Genomic DNA, 16,006 nt, shown 5'->3' with positions numbered 1-16,006 from the left:
TTTACAGATGGTCTTTGTCTCTGAATAAGAGGTTTATACGCAGGGATCAGGGACAGAGAGAGGCGATCAGACAGTCCGAGATGAGGCTGGGGGATGGCTTTGTAAGCATCTGGAATGTTGGTATAGACCAGGTCCAGTGTTATATTACCTCATCGAAAAGCTCACGTTTTTAAATAATCCAGGCAGGACAGCTTTCAGGCTTGCATGGTAAAAATCTCCTGCCACAATTACAGCACAGTACGGGTGCGTTGTTAACTGTTTATTAATGGCTAGCTTAGCATTAGTTTGCGGTGGCACATAAACCGCCATTATTGTGATCGCTGTGAGCTCTCTTGGCAAGTAGAAGGGTCTACACCAGGGGTGTCCAGGCCTCGAGGGCTGGTGTCCTGCAGGTTTTAGCTATCACCCTGGGTCAACACACTTGAATCAAATGATTAGCTCATTACCAGGCCTCTGGAGAATGTCAAGACATGTTGAGGAGGTAATTTAGTCATTTAAATAAGCTTTGTTGGATCAAGGACACATCTAAAACCTGCAGGGACACCGGCCCTTGAGACCTGGCGTTTGACACCTGTGGTCTACACCCTAGACCCCTACTCTGCTACCGTACACTGTACCAGCATATATTCTATGTTTGGACAGCAGTGGGCAACATTAACTGTGGTGTTGTTACACGGGTTATTGTTCACATACACTAGCAGACCTACTCCACGTTTCTTACTGGACTCTTTGTTCCTGTCCACTCTGAATGATTAGTTCATTACCAGCCAAGTCTCTGTCACAATCATAGCACAGTAATCCAAACAACGTGAGGTGATCCGCAGTTGTAGGTCATCCATCTTGTTGTTTACTGACCATGAGTTGGTGAGGAGGAGACTTATAATAGCAGGTCTGTAGGCGGTTAGCGCTTAGCTCTCAACCCCGCTCTCTCCCCCCTCTTCTGTTTCCTATGCCTCCCTCACCTGCGCCACTTCAGATGTTGTATGGTGAAGTTGGAGTCTCTTTTCCTTTGGATCTCAGGGGGGATTGAGTCCCAGTCACTGTTGGCGAAAGTGTGCAGGTTTGTGTGATTAGAACCGTGAGCAGTTCAGTTTTACTGTACTGTTCCTGCTAATTGGAGAAGTGAAATGAAATACACAAGATAAAAAGAAAGCTGCTAAACTGTGGAGAGTCCCGGGCCGCTGCAACTGCTCGCGCCACGATCTTGCAATTGTTATTTTTGCCACCTTTCTTTCATTTTGTGCCATGTTTTACTCTTAATCTCTGTCCTACTAACACTGATATCCATATCCAACAAAGGTCTCTTTGTAGCTTCCTTTCCTGTTCTGTCTGCCTTCATCTCCCTTAACTCCATGATGCGCTGGTACCCATAAGAAGGTGACCATAAGCCCCATCATAGTAATTCTGTATAATATTTGCTGAATGTCAATCAGAATGTCAGGTCTGCAGGTCTGAGTGACCGTCTTGCAAACTAGGCAATGATGAACTCGAGTCGGAGCATATCACAGATCTCAATGGTCTTTCATCTTCAATCCAATGGACCGCAAACAGTATTGAAACCATTTCTCCCATGTATACTGATAAACAGTCACTAATCCTTTTCCTTACTTTCGTATTAAACTCGGGAACAATAAATGCTATCTCAATTTGATTGGCTGTATTCCTTGATGCATCTGTGTATATTTTGACATAACTGTAATACTGATATGCAGTGTATGTGAGTTTAAGATAAAAGCCCTATCCTATCCGTGTTCTTTTTGTTCAATAGTGTGAAATCAACTACCGCATCGGGGAGTATCCATGGTGATATTGTAGGTAATGGTACTGTTTGACTCATGTCAAGTGGGACTTCCTGTCCCACTGTCCACCCAAAGCTCTTCAATTCTCTTTTTCTTTTTCCCAGCAGGGTTGGAAAACTGTTTTTTATGCATGATCTTGACCATGTCTTTGTAGACTTGCCCGGTGGTACTAGAGCTCACCTTTCTCTGCCCTTAAGTATTCTTAATTGCTGATAGGAGTCAGCTGTACAAAAAAAGGTAGCCCCTAAGGCAGGATATATGGCAGGACACACCCACACAAGGTCAATTTCAGGAGGAGACCCGTCTAGGGTCGTAACACAGTCCAACTTTTCTCTGCATCATTTCTGTTTAGGTTTTTGTGTAATTGTGGTGACCTTGTCTTTTTTTACATCAGCAGGTCGATCCAGGGTAGCTGTGGTCGTCGTTGTCGTCACCTTATTAATAGTTTGGGCTCTTGCTGGTTTTGCTGCATATGTCTCTCGCCACATTTTTAAAAAACGAAAAGTAAGAAAGAAACACACACAATCATGTTGTTGCTTCTTGTGTCATCAGAATGACTCATGATTCAACTTCTTTCAACAGAAATATCCAGAGGATGAAGACACACAAAAACAATCACTACCAGTCTAGCTGCCTTGCTGAAAGGAATGGTAAATGGACTGGTTCTTATATACTGCTACTCTGCTTGAGGAAACAACACACTTTGAACTTTGACCCCAGAAAAAGACTCAAGCCACATGCAAGTTATTTATTGAGCACTTTCACATAAATAAAGTGTTATACAAGAAATGATCCTCCCTGATCATCCACTGTACCATCTGGAACTCTTCTTGTTTAGCACTCGTAATAACACAAACACTAAATCCTCCTTCTCTTGTGCTGTTTTGTAGCAGTGTATACACCTGAGACTGTCACCTGTCTGTCTGTCCTGCACTCTCTCTTTTTCTTTCACACTTGTGTTTGAATCCTGCAGCTTATCACACATTTGATTTCCATGTGTGACAACTGCAAGTGTCCAGAGTGAGGACAGACTGAGGGACCCACTGCTGCACATCATCTGTGAGGCTTTGCACCCCTGATGATCCACCAGGACAAACTCTGTTGCTGTTATTAGATACCTCCAGTGTCGCCAGCAGCAGCATTTCTGATGAAGATATTTGACTTTTTTTTCTGAAGCAGTTTGGTCAGGCCTTTGTTAGAGCACATTCACATAGAGTCCCTGTATATTTCTGAATCACACGTCTGAGTCCACTGGTGGCAGCTGTTATTTAAAATAGTTAAAAAACTGAGGAACATTACAGGGAGTCCAGCCAGTGACCTGTGATTGCACTTACTGCACAGACTCACATTATAACAGGTTCAAATGTGAAAATAAAAAAGCATCTCTTTTATCAGAATCATCTTATCTGAAAAGCATGTGCACACACACAAAGAACTGGGCTCATTTTCTTCACCAATACACCTGTGCTGGATTTTGTATGATATGTGTAACTATGTAACCATATACAGTATATATCTATCTGCACTGAACTGTAACATTCACGTAGAGTCTTAAGCACAAGACATTGCTTCAACATTGTTTATTAAGGTGTTACAGTAACAAGGCAGTTAATGCTGTTGAGAGTTCTCCTGAATAACTCACTCTCCAGCTCTGGTAACTAACCTCCGCCAACACACACTCAGTGTCTTTCATGCAGCAAAACTAAAACAGTAACAGAGATCCTGAAAACACGGCGATTACACACACACATTTTAATGTTTTGATGTATTTTTGATTCCTCATTGTCAAAAATGTTGTGAGTTTATTAAAAATGTTTTAAATAAATAGTAGATATTTTATAATATAATACACGCCTGATTTCCTGAGTAAATAAACAGATCAACACAAATGTTGTGGTTTTTAACTCCTTAAATGGTCGATAATTATAAAACCGAGTTGAAATCTACGAAGCTAATGTTGCAGCAAACCTATCTTTGTGTCTGTATATAAACATTCATACATATTAATCTAAAGTTAAAATGTTAATGTTTGCATTTTCAGTGTTTCAAGAAAAACAAATATGGAGCAGACCATGTGTAGCAGGACACTTTGACTCTGGCCAGATGTTTACAGTTGTTGTCCTGATGTTCAGTGAATATGTGAATATTTGAGCTTCACCTTGTTTTAAAAACATTGAAATGTTTCATGTTTCCTCTCTGTGTGTCAGGCTGAATCAAAAGAACAAAGTTAGAGCTGAAAATGTTTCTTTGTAAATATCACAACAAACAGTGACTTGACATATGAACCATGATTTATGCCCTGATCCCAAAAAAAGTTGTGATGTTGTAGAAAATATAAATAAAAACTGTGATTGTCAAATCACATAAACTCATCTTTTATTCATAACAGAACATAGAAAACATCAAGTGTTTAAACTGAGATGCTTCACTATTTATTAAAAGCCATCAGTTTGAAGCTCATGGCAGCAGTTTGGACAAGAGCAAAAATACTTACTAAAAAACAGCTGGAAGGATATTTTGTAACTACCTGGCAGCAGGTCAGTAACATGAAATAAAAAGAGTTTCTTAGAGAGGCAGAGCTTTATCTGTCAGCAAAAACCTGTTTCTACTAATTGTGGAACAACTTCAGAATGAAAGTGCAAAGACTTTGAGTTCTCATTCAGTAACGTCTCCTCTGTGAGATGTTTTATCTTTAGGTGGAGGTGGACTGATCACTCCTGCTGCTGCTTTGGGTTTCTTCATCCTGCTGATCCTGGGTGGAGCAGGTGGATGCTGACTTAGAGGTCAGTCTCTATCAGAGCACTTTCATCAGATCTTACAGTTTCTGTTGTTCCGTCTCTACTTTAATGTTATTAAACTTGTGATATTCAGTTGTGTTTTGTTTTAAACAGAGTGACTCCTGCTCACACACCAGTGTAGAGGCCTTGATGAAGAAAGCCTCAGCATGTGGAAACCAACAGCTGGACACAAAGAGTCAGAAGAAGAGATCCTGGAAGCTGCTGAAGAGAAGACCTGAACATTTCTTCTTGGTGGGAAATTATGTCCACCCTAAAGCAGGCCTGTCTTTGTGCTCTTTGACTCTAACATGTCAGTTGTATTCAATAAGACTTGATTTCTTAGTTAAATTTGCAACTAACAGGGAAATGTGAACAACCATGATCAGTGTGGGTGTGGGGGAGGCTTCTGGTGGATTTCCACTGTGCTGGTCAGTGTGTGATTCTGGTCTAGGTGTGGAAAAGGCCTGCTCTATTTGTGTGTGTGTGGGTGTGTGTGTGTGTGACCAGCCCCACCGTGCGTGGCTTGCTGTGAGTAACTCAACTGAGCAGTGGTTTTGCTTAAGTGACGGCGGCCTCCATTACTTGGTTTGGCCTGCCTGGTTATTGCTAATAGCAGTGTTGTTGTCTTTTTCTGTTGAATCCTTATAGTTGTTTTCTTAGTTGAAGTGGTCACCATCTCTTTGGGTTGGCCTGTCTAATTTATCATTAAAGCAGCGTTGCTGCCTCTTTCTGTTGTTACTGCTTATAAGATTATTGGGTTAATTAATTATAATAAAAATTTATTTTGTGTTAAACACCTCTGCCTGGCGTCCTTTTCATTTCAACCCGGATCCAACTGTTACTGTCCCCCACCCTCTTCGCCTAGCTTTCATGTGGGGACGTAACACATAGTTTCAAAGTTTTAAGGCTTTTTCTCAACTTTCCACCAACAAGTCATAAAGTTGACCGTGAAGACCTCGGTGGATATAAATCAAATTTGACTGGATTATTATAACATGATCCTGCTCTACAGCCAACCCAGTTTTATCAGAATACATTCAAAATCTTTAGAGCTGTTGTATTTACAGACAGAATGAAATGCAAATGCTACCAAAAACATTTTTAGCTCCTCTTTGGTTTATACATGATCTGTACTGATCTGATGCAATATGCAATCAAGGTCAGCTGTCTCTGTGTTCATCATGCTCAGGGTTTATCTGATAAATAGACCAATGAATGTGCAGCAATACACATTAGAAACTGATCTGACCGGAGTGTCTGGTTTGCAGTAACCTGCTAATCATTGTCTCAGTTTTTGTTTCCTGCTCGGCTCCAGTGACTCGTTTCACTTTGACAGCGACAGTTTGGATCACTGTGTCGGAGTCTGGGGTCTTTATCTGTGGTAAGTCTTCTTTTTATTTGTTTGCTTTTTCTGTTTTGTTTTGTTTTTTTTTGGGCGGGGGGGGGGGTTGTTGTTTTTTTTTAGTCAGGTGGCAAACAAACAAGAACCTTATAACAAAACATTAAAATTTGTGATGAAAAACTGGTATTTTTTTCTACATGTTACTGAATGAATTCTGAATAAAGTCAAACTGTGAGCACATACACATGTCAGCACATACACATGTCAGCACATACACATGTCAGCACATACTGACAGGTTCTTTATTTTGTGATTTCTAGGTCTCTGGTAAGTCATGTCTCATGACGCAGTTTGTTACTCCCGTCCTGTGTTCCCTCTGTTCAGTGTCAAGTCTGTGCCTGTCGTGTGTTTCCTGTTTTATTTTGATAGTCACTGTCCTGTGTGCAGTGAGTGTTTCATGGGCCACCATTAAACACTTTTCTTTAATGTATTTGCCAAATAAAGATAAAACACAGAGCTGACTGCAACAGCATGTTTCTTTCTGTCATGACAGCTACATACACACAGACTACTGCTGTTACAGAGTGGGTGGAGTCACATTACATGGATTGTTTCGGTTTCTCCTTTGAAAATGACTCTTTAGCACAAACTCAGGAGCCCAGCTGTCTGAAAGGACTGAAGATGAAGCATGTTTAAAGTTACAAAACTTATTCTAAGATTAAATTGAGGATTCACCTGTCTGTGTTGAACTGTGGCAATCATCAGTTAACACGACTTTTCAGCTGTTTGGGGGCAGACTCAGTTTGCTCCTCAGAAATAATCCTTAATGTTTGGAGGTGTTTGGTTAAATTCATCATTGAGTCACCTGGTTTGTTCTGCTCTCTGTCAATCAAAGCTAGAGAGCTCACTTTTTCTACGTTCAAAAGAAAATATAAGATTGGCTCAAGGGGAGGGAGCACTATGCCAAAGACTTGTGGTTCATGCTGACGTTTATGTTCAATGTTATATCACTTATTCCAGTAATGTTGTGTTGGTGTCTCATGGTTATTGTTCCAGCTTCCAGTTTGGATTCAGGAGACAGACACTATCTCTAAAAACTTTCCTTTTTGCTAAAGCATATAGTTAGGGCTGGACCAGGTGACCCTGAATCGCCCCTTAGTTATGCTGCAATAGGCGTAGGTTGCAGGGGGATTCCCATGATGCATTGAGTTTTTCCTTTCCAGTCACCTTTTTCACTCACTATGTGTTAATAAACCCTGTGCACGAGAAAATGCTAACTTCCTGTTTTAAGACCAAATGTAGAGTTTTACATTTCCGGTAGCTTTATTTTGCGGTCAATTGCTAGTGCGAAGGTGGACTCCAAAATCATGACCAAAATACAAAAACGGAAAGATTGCATTAAGTTACAAAGAGCAGAAGGTGGGAACACTCACCATTGCTGTGTCATTTAAAAAAAAATCAAATGATCAATTTTGATATTTGAAGAGTGTAGATCGATTGGTTGTTTACATCACTCAACAGAAGCAGGACTGCATCACAAAATCAGAAGCACATCTCTGTACAGTGACAGTTCTTATGATTTAAACAGGCAAATGTCCAGAATTCAAACTACAGGTGAACATTAGTGAAAGCCAGATGTTTCCCCCGTAAAGTCGATATCCACAGCATATCTCACAGCACCTGTGGGTGTGGGGACTTTTTGTGTCACAGGAATAAAAAAGAAACTTGTCATGCAAATTTAAAAAAAAAAAAATAAGTTGCTTGCAAATAATGGATGTGCTTTATAGCTTTTCTTTTTACAGTATGTTAGATATGGATTATAGTGAGAATGACGTCACTTCTCATTGAAAGCAGATGCAGTTTTTAATTAGATATTAATAATTAGATATATTAGTTATTTATTCTTTTTTTTTTTTGACAATGATGGTGATCTGCCTGGACAAAAACTTCCAGGCTGATCTTTTCTCCCAGTACAAGCCTGACCAGAATATATTTAAAATCATCACCCTGTTATGTAATCAGTGATGATCTAAAGGTCTCTTTACATATAAACTATTTTGAAATCGCTTAATTGCTCAACACTGAAAAATGTGTCTTCACTGGGACTGAACCTGTTTTCCTGTTATTGTTACAGAGTGGAGGAACTCATTGATCAACAGTACAGGATCTGCAGTCTGGAGGTGTTGTTCAGAGTAGACAGAGGAAGAAACACATCACAGAGAAGCTCTGAACTTAAAATCCTCAAATAAATTTTCTCTTTTTCTTGTAATTGAAAGTTTTCAGAAAGCAGCACTCCTTTGCAGTGCTCACTAAAATATTTCTCTGAGGTAAGATTTCTTTAATGTTGTTAAAGGATCAGAAACAGAAACATTTAGAATAAAACACATGATGTTATATTAGACTGCTGGGCTGCTTCCTGTCAGATGCAGAGAGTAACAGGAAGCTTGTTTTGCTTGTTGATTTTCAGAGTAATGAGTGATGGCTCTTCAGGAGATCAGTGAGATCTTCACACACAGACCCTCGGCCTTCTCTGCTGCTGTGCTGCTTCTAACACTCGTCCTCTGCAGAGGTGAGCAAAAACTGCTGAGCTTAAATACTCATCTATGCTCAGAGCAGACACAGATCAGGGTATATGACTTATGATTATTTATTCATTTTGTACTGTTTGTTTTTTGCTTTCTCTAAATAAATAAGAAAAGATTGTTAAATAAATAAATGTGATTCTAGGCATCATGATTGTTGGAAACTTAAAGCATCTTTAGCAGGAGCCAAAACAACAAGAAGCAAATTATGGCGTTCTGAATAAATGGACAAATATGGCAGGCTGTGGTGTGGGGGCCTTGAAGCTCTTTAGATTTATATCAGAAATTACATTTAGTTTATTCCTGTGTTTCACTGTCTGATGTTGTATAAAGTTGTGAGTGTGTCTGCTCCTCTCTGTCTCCTCAACAGGATCATTTGTAGTGGATGTGACACAGAGCTCCTATCAGGCAGAGGAGAACCACAACATCACACTGGAGTGGACATTCACCACCAAACCAGACACGCCCATCTCAGCACTGACAATCCTCTGTTACATGAATAATGCTCATAAACACATAACTCTGTATTATGTTCATGATGGTGTCGAGTTCTCAGAGGATGAAGAGTTTTCAGGACGAGTCCAGAGTGACAAAGACGCCCTCAGAGAAGGACGAATCAGACTCCAGCTGTCCAGACTCAGGACTGAGGACTCGGGTCTGTACCTGTGTGAGGTGGACACAGGTTATGGCCACGGCTACAACAGCTGCAGAGTCACCGTCTCTGGTAAGACAATTCATTTATACACATGTGATCACTGTGAACTGTTAACGTTAATCATGGTTCAAACCTGAGATAAAATAGGTGTGTATAAATGTTACAGGCTTTCAAAATGATGAACACAAATCTTTAGTTTCCACTTTCATAACAACAATGTCTTTATAAATATCCTGTTTGATTGATGGAATTTCAGACACCAGCAACTCTAGCCCCACTTTCACTGACTTCAGTCCATGAACTAGATCTCCTTCACTGTTCTAGAGCTGATGTTTCCATTTGGAGCATTTTTAGTAGAATTACCAGAAAAACAGTGTAGTTAGAAAATTACATCCATAAACTGCATCACACAGACACACACCTGCTAATTAGTGCTGAGTGCAGTAACAGACGTGTAGGAAACAAACCACAGAGATGATATGAAGGTAAAAGTATCCATGGAGACCAACACTGGTTCATGTAGAAGACTGTAAACATGATCATTTTTGCTTTAAGTTGGACTTTTTAACACAAGAGTCTTTGTGGCTTACACACACGTGAGGCTAATTCTTCATGGAGCTGCTGGTCCAGGTAACATCCCTGAAGGAGGCCTCAGAGTCTGAGTCGACCACACAAATCCACAGTGTCCAACCTCAGTGACACTGTTACTGAGCAGCTTCATCAGGACATGTGAGGAAACCAACACTGAAGAGCTACAAACTGTTTCTGTCATCACAACATTGTTTTTGGGTTCTTCATTGTTGGTTTCATATTTCAGTTTTGTAAGATTGAACTTGGTAGAAATAGAATTGTGTGAGCAACTTAATTCACGGTCATAATATTAGATCAGTTTTCAATTTATTACAAAGTATTTTTATTTTATTTTATTTTATTTCAGAATCAAGGCCTTGGAAGACAGAAACAACTCAGCAACCTGGAAGTCTCCAACCACCAGAGCTGAATGAAGAGACCAAAGGTAAAAACAAAATAACTTTACAGTTTACAAAATCATTCATTTATTATATTATTTATATACAGTACAGTCAGGAGATATGGGCCAAATTTGAGAACTGTATTAATTTACCAGAACAGAAAACACTCCCATCCAGTTTTCTAGAAATGAATTTAGTTTAGTCTCAGACTAAAAGGAGTCCAAGACTAGGCTCGTTCTATAGAAGTGAAACTGAGTCTGTATGAACAACAAAGTAAAATCCTCCCATAAACCTGCAGCTCTTTCAGGTAAACACACTGAGGTTCTGATTCAAAATGTCAAATATCAGTTTTATCCAGTTCTGGGTTTTGGGGGCTCGAGTCTTTCCTGGCTATCATTAGGCAAAAGGCCCGATGTAACCTGGAGGTCACCAGACTGTAAGTGGAGATAAATTCTCTGTGCATCAGAAACATGGTGTTCACCTCTCAGAGTAATACTGGTTATTTAATGGTTAATTCCACTTCCTGTCTTTAAAATGTTCTCGTTTACATCATTAACACAAAATTGTGTTTTAACTGTTTTTGTACCTTAGGAATTTCTTTGTCAGGCCGGCTAGCAATCGTCGGGGCTGTATTCATCTGTATCTCTCTGATCTCATGGGGATTCATGTTTTATCAGAATTGCAAAGAACACGTAAGTTTGTGAGAAAAAAAAAGTATCGTCTTTTAAAAACAAAGTTTTACAGTTTGTGTTAGTTTGTGGTTGTGTCATTTGCTCTGTGACATTTTAAAGTCTCTTAAACTTTTCATATTCAGTATAACTCAGTGAGTCTTTGGATTTTCTTTCAATTTCAAACAGAGTTCTTGATGAAGACGTTGTCAGCACATGGACCTTCTAGTTCAGTTTCATGACAACAGCTGGAAACTGCAGATCTCAGACTTTGAACAGAAACTCTTCATAACATCATGATTATAATCAGATTTGAAGTTTCCAATTCGATGCTGTCCAGTTGGCGTCAAGAACCAACAGAGGGAAAAAGAACACAAACAACAGAGAAAAGATTTGAATTCAGGACTTCAGTCTAATATTGACATCCTTCAACTCATTTGAACTCTAAATATCCTGAGACGTTAAAATAAAAAATTTAAATAAATTGAATTTGAGGTAAAACAGAAACAGGATTAACAGGATGGAGCTTCATGTTTTGTGTTTACATGGTTTAATAAACTCTTGTTATCACTTTTGTTGACAGTAAAATCGTTTCTGTACTTTTTATTTGTTCATGTGTTAAAAATAAAAGCAAAGTAAGAAAAGTAGTTGGACTGATATTTACACTCGTGTCTCTTTTTAATGCAACATCAAAACAGCAGAAACCTCAGTGAGAAGAACTCTGACTCACATAAAAATTCATCAGTTTGTTACGTTCAGAATACAGATAATCACCACAGCTGCAGATTCTGTTATTAATGTGTGTTTTATGGGAGAAACTGGATTTTGCTTTCTTGGATTTTTCAGTGCCAGCTCATCAGTGAACTGTTCCTTTCACAAAGACTCCAAGATCTTGGTCAAGTTAATGTTCCCAAGCCAAAGTTTTTCCCAGGATAGAGCTGCTCTCAGCTGCAACTGATTTATTTCCTGTGTCTAACCCTCGATGAATGTCTAGTGTAGAAATACTCCTGTTCTTGTTGTTGTTTATAAATCTTTGTTCTACTTTTTTCTCTTTTTAAAAAATGAATTCGTCATCACTCGGATGTGTCCATGTGTTTATATTTGAGTAACTCTGTAAGTTTTCTTTCATTGTTCAGCTCTGCCTCTTGTGTCCTGAATCTCTGCACTGCACACAGCTGTGACAACAACTCAGTATGAAACACCTGGGTTAAGCGATGGACATGGAAATATTATCATTCATGCAAAACTATGTATAATATATTTTGAATATGTAAACAAAATTAATATAAAATAATTAAAATGTAATTAAATTGAATTCTGTGTCAAGAAGTTTTTACATCACATGAACATTTAAACATCACAACTCTGACTTCCTGTAACTCGTCCTCCAGTCTGGAATAAATAAACAAGAGACTTAAATCAGATTTACACCATGAAGGCTGATGGGGTGATGTCATAACTCCAGTGGGTCGGCTGAATGGACACCCAACACTGTGAACATGATAACTCAAGAACGAGGAGATGTAGCATTTTCAGACTGATACCACAGGTGTATCTGTGAGGCTGAGGTGTAGCACTGACAGCTGTCAGTAATGTTTGTAAAACACTGCTGTCCTCCTACATGGGAGGAGCACAGACACAGTCACAGGATAAAAGATGGATGTGGGATGATATTTATAGGTTTATATGACTGTAACAGTTTGAAGCTGACTTAAATTTAAAGATATAAAGAGGTTGGATGTGAGGAATTAGAAGCAGACCTAAAGCAGACTTATTGTTATTCCAGAGGACATAATTTGCAAAATAAACAATTATTAAGATCAAAAATTTTATATAGTCACCAGGAAAGCTTATATTGAGGACATAGTGAGATTAAGGGTTATTCTGTCATAGACTTCAATATAATCTGGACTGTTTTTCAAGGTAAGGGAGTCTCCCCCTGCTGGTCATTAAAACAAATCCAGGTTTAAGGTGATTAACCGTTCAGGGCTGGATGTCAGTCTTTAACTGTGTAACAATGAAACAGACTGAAGAAATAAATCAAAACTCCAATTTCCTTCTAGAAGTTACTAAAAAACACACGAGGAATTGAAATGTGTCCATGGTGGGAGCTGAAAACATTCCCACCATAAAGGCATATACTAAAAAATATTACTATTATTATTATTTTCCAATACCATAAAAACAAAGGTGAAATTCATGTCCCAGACAAACTGCAAACGGACAGATACAGAAAAAGATTATTTATCTGACTATGAATTTTATTAGATTTTTTTTTTTTCTTTTGCCTGTTCCGTTTGGCTCTTTTGCCATCAGAATTATTGTCTAAAGGCGAAGAAAGATGCCCAACAGATTTACCAAATTGACCATCCCAGCGTTGCCGTAATGGTCCATTTGATTTCACCTTTTATTGTTTATTTTATTTTCACTTGCTGAATACGGGGCAGACTTGACTGGGGGAAAGAAAGGGGAGAAAGAAAGAGGGAAAGAAAAACAGCGGGGAAGAGGGACGGGGAAAAAGGGCAAAAAACAAAAACCAACAAAATAAGCAGACAAAAAATACATATATCGATCACCTGGATCACCTGTTGAGAAAGAAAAAAGAGAAAACAAACAGAAAAAAAGAGCAATATAATGAACAACATCATTGCGATGATCTATGGCAGAGGTTCCCAAAGTGTGGGGCCCGCCCCCTAGGGGGGCGCAGAGCCATTGCGGGGGGGGGGCGCGGTATGAAAAGAAAAAAAAAAAAAAGAGCGCTTGGACACTGTGGACAGGTTTTTGACGGGGCTCCCACACAAACGCAAAGCAGGAGATGAAGCATCGCCAAATATGTTTCCAAACCAACTTCCTTCCAAGCCAAAGACTAGAAAATATGGTGAAGCATATCTTCCCTTTGACTTCACCTGCACAAGTGCCAAGGTAGGTCTCCCCTGCAAAATTAGTTTCCCTGCGTCGGGAGCAGCGCTGGGCTCTCCAAATCACGGACAAACAGGATCCCACATTCTTGATTTTTAGTTCACAAACACTTCTTGTAATGACTAACTACTCCTGACATTTTGGACATGTTAGCTCTTTATACAGTAAAGTTACAGTGGGATACAAATAATATCAGGCTGATCCTGCCGTAATTTGTTCCCCCGGTTTAAATCACGGACAAACAGTATCCCACAGCTGTTTATGTTTTTGAAACAATTTTGCACAGAGAGGCATTTTTTGAAAAATGTATTGATAGCAATGTTGAATATTATTACACAGGAAAAAACAACTACACGTAAAATATTTACACCGTGACGCCTCTGCCTTTCTAAGGCGAACATTTTTCTTGTAAAACAAAGGGGGGCCTGGCAAAAAATGGTTGCAGTGACGTGCCTGTGAGCTCCGCCGGCAGCCAGCTGTGCCAGAGTCACCGAGCCCCAGGCCGAGAGGCCGAGGGCACCCCACCCCCAGAGGCCGAGGGCACCCCACCCCCGAAGGGGCCCATGCGAGCCCCAGGCTCCAGGCCCCAGCAAGCAGCCACCAGGAGTGAGCTGGTGTGTACCTGGACGTCCATCCCTGGACACAAAGAACCACCAATGCACCGATGTCTGAGGGCGTCCGCCACTGGCAGGGGAAGTGGTGGGGGGAGATAGACCTCCATACCTTGGAGGGCCTGAGATGTCCCCAGAGAGGTGGCGTCTGATACCCAGCCTGACATATAGACACAGACATACAGGCACACACAGATACAAACATCCGTTCCCACCCTCATGCTCTCATATGCAATTACTCAGCACTCACCCAACGTGAAGACAGACATAAATAGACACTGTACACACAATCACACTCCCCAAGCGTACTCTATACCCCAGATCTAGGTTCCCTTGCCCCTGGAGGGGGAAACTGCACCCAGACCCAGGTAGCGTTACCCTTTTCCCTGGGGTGGAGAGAAGCAGACCGCCCCGACTCCGCAGTAATCAGATTTCTGAGGAAAGTTTAGACCACATGAAACTGAAAACAGGTTTTACCAGAAAACTAGAGAAGGGTCTGGCTGCAGCCACTGGGGAGCGCCATATTACCTCCACAGTAGCCAGAAACACGTATGGATACCGTGGAAGTCTTGCAAGTGGATCGCAAAGGTTGGGACAGAGTCTTTCTTAAATAAATTTGCCGTTAGTAATTTCATAATTCTAGGAATCGTCTAGTTTTCTTACAATTATCATGTTGCCACTTTTTTTGCGTTACAACAACATTCGTTCTTATTTTAATTTTTTTTTCATCTTGCTCCATGGCAGAGAAACACACAGATATGCTTTTTCCTGGGCCTGGTTTAAGTAAGAGAGCTGGATTAATGGCTTCTGTGGGTGAGAAGAAGAAAAAAACACATTTTGCATTAGAATATGATTTATTGTTGGCGTCAGAGATGCAAAATAACGAATACTTCAATACTGTACTTAAGTAGAATTTTCTGGTATCTTTACTTTACTGCTGTACTTTTTTGTGCCTACTGTATACTTCTTTATACTTCTACTTCTCACATTTTAGCACGCGTATCTGTACTTTGTAATCCGTACATTTGTAAATCAGCCCCCCGCACGCGTGCTTTGGACGCAAGATTACTTCAAAATTTTGTACATAAATTATATTTTAGACCCTGTACTTCTTACTTCCACTTGACTAAAAAGTCGAGTCAATGCTTCTACTTTTATTTGATTATTTTTAAACAGAGGTATCTAAACTGTAGTAAGGAACGTGTGTACTTTTGACACCTTTGGTTAGCGTCAACACTGTAAATTTCGTCACAAACAGATTTATATATTTATCAATACTTCTATTCCTTATTCTATTCTGTACAGCTTTTTTATTGCCCAGATTTTAGTTAGCCCCTGTTCAATTGACTGTTATATGTCAATAGAAACATATCTCACAAATTAAAGTGTCTTGTAAAATATGTTTGTTTGTTTTTTTTCAAGAATTTTCCTCCCAAATCTATTACATGCCAACTGTAAATTGTTATTTCTGCTAAAACCTGAACTTAAATGTGTATATGGTGTTAATCTGTTTTTCTCTCTGTTTTAGATGCACATATCAATCTGGATTTCGGGCTTAAAGCCAGAATTGCAGGAATGCAACACGTGTTGCAGAGGACTCTTTCACTGCCCTCTGTGCCCCACTTTCAGCCCTACTGTCAGGGCAAAGATTGAGGAGCATCTAAGTGTGCATATAAAAAATG

At 39.8% G+C, this 16,006-nt stretch overlaps 2 protein-coding genes across 4 annotated transcripts in view; both read left to right on the top strand.

The window, feature by feature from the left end:
• LOC109194564 (obscurin) overlaps positions 1 to 11,382 on the top strand; it is a 151,841-nt gene extending 140,459 nt beyond the window's left edge. The window contains exons 1-7 of one of the 3 annotated variants that reach the window (XM_025902543.1): positions 5,809 to 5,957; positions 8,386 to 8,487; positions 8,871 to 9,224; positions 10,093 to 10,170; positions 10,475 to 10,562; positions 10,733 to 10,818; positions 10,984 to 11,382. In XM_025902543.1, coding sequence (XP_025758328.1) covers positions 8,397 to 8,487; positions 8,871 to 9,224; positions 10,093 to 10,170; positions 10,475 to 10,562; positions 10,733 to 10,818; positions 10,984 to 11,036 — 750 coding nt within the window. In that variant the 5' untranslated portion in view covers positions 5,809 to 5,957; positions 8,386 to 8,396 and the 3' untranslated portion in view covers positions 11,037 to 11,382. Of the gene's footprint in view, positions 1 to 5,808; positions 5,958 to 8,188; positions 8,246 to 8,385; positions 8,488 to 8,870; positions 9,225 to 10,092; positions 10,171 to 10,474; positions 10,563 to 10,732; positions 10,819 to 10,983 lie in introns of those variants that run through there. The other 2 variants (XM_025902537.1, XM_025902528.1) reach the window with 2 other exon arrangements.
• The window catches only part of LOC109203633 (tripartite motif-containing protein 16-like), a 536,611-nt gene that overhangs the window by 71,845 nt on the left and 448,760 nt on the right, over positions 1 to 16,006 (top strand). The window lies entirely within an intron of this gene.

Source organism: Oreochromis niloticus, linkage group LG3 (genome assembly GCF_001858045.2).
Source record: "Oreochromis niloticus isolate F11D_XX linkage group LG3, O_niloticus_UMD_NMBU, whole genome shotgun sequence".
Classification (NCBI taxonomy): domain Eukaryota; kingdom Metazoa; phylum Chordata; class Actinopteri; order Cichliformes; family Cichlidae; genus Oreochromis; species Oreochromis niloticus.
The sequence above is the reverse complement of the archived record's forward strand: the minus strand, read 5'-3'. Positions and strand labels throughout refer to the sequence as shown.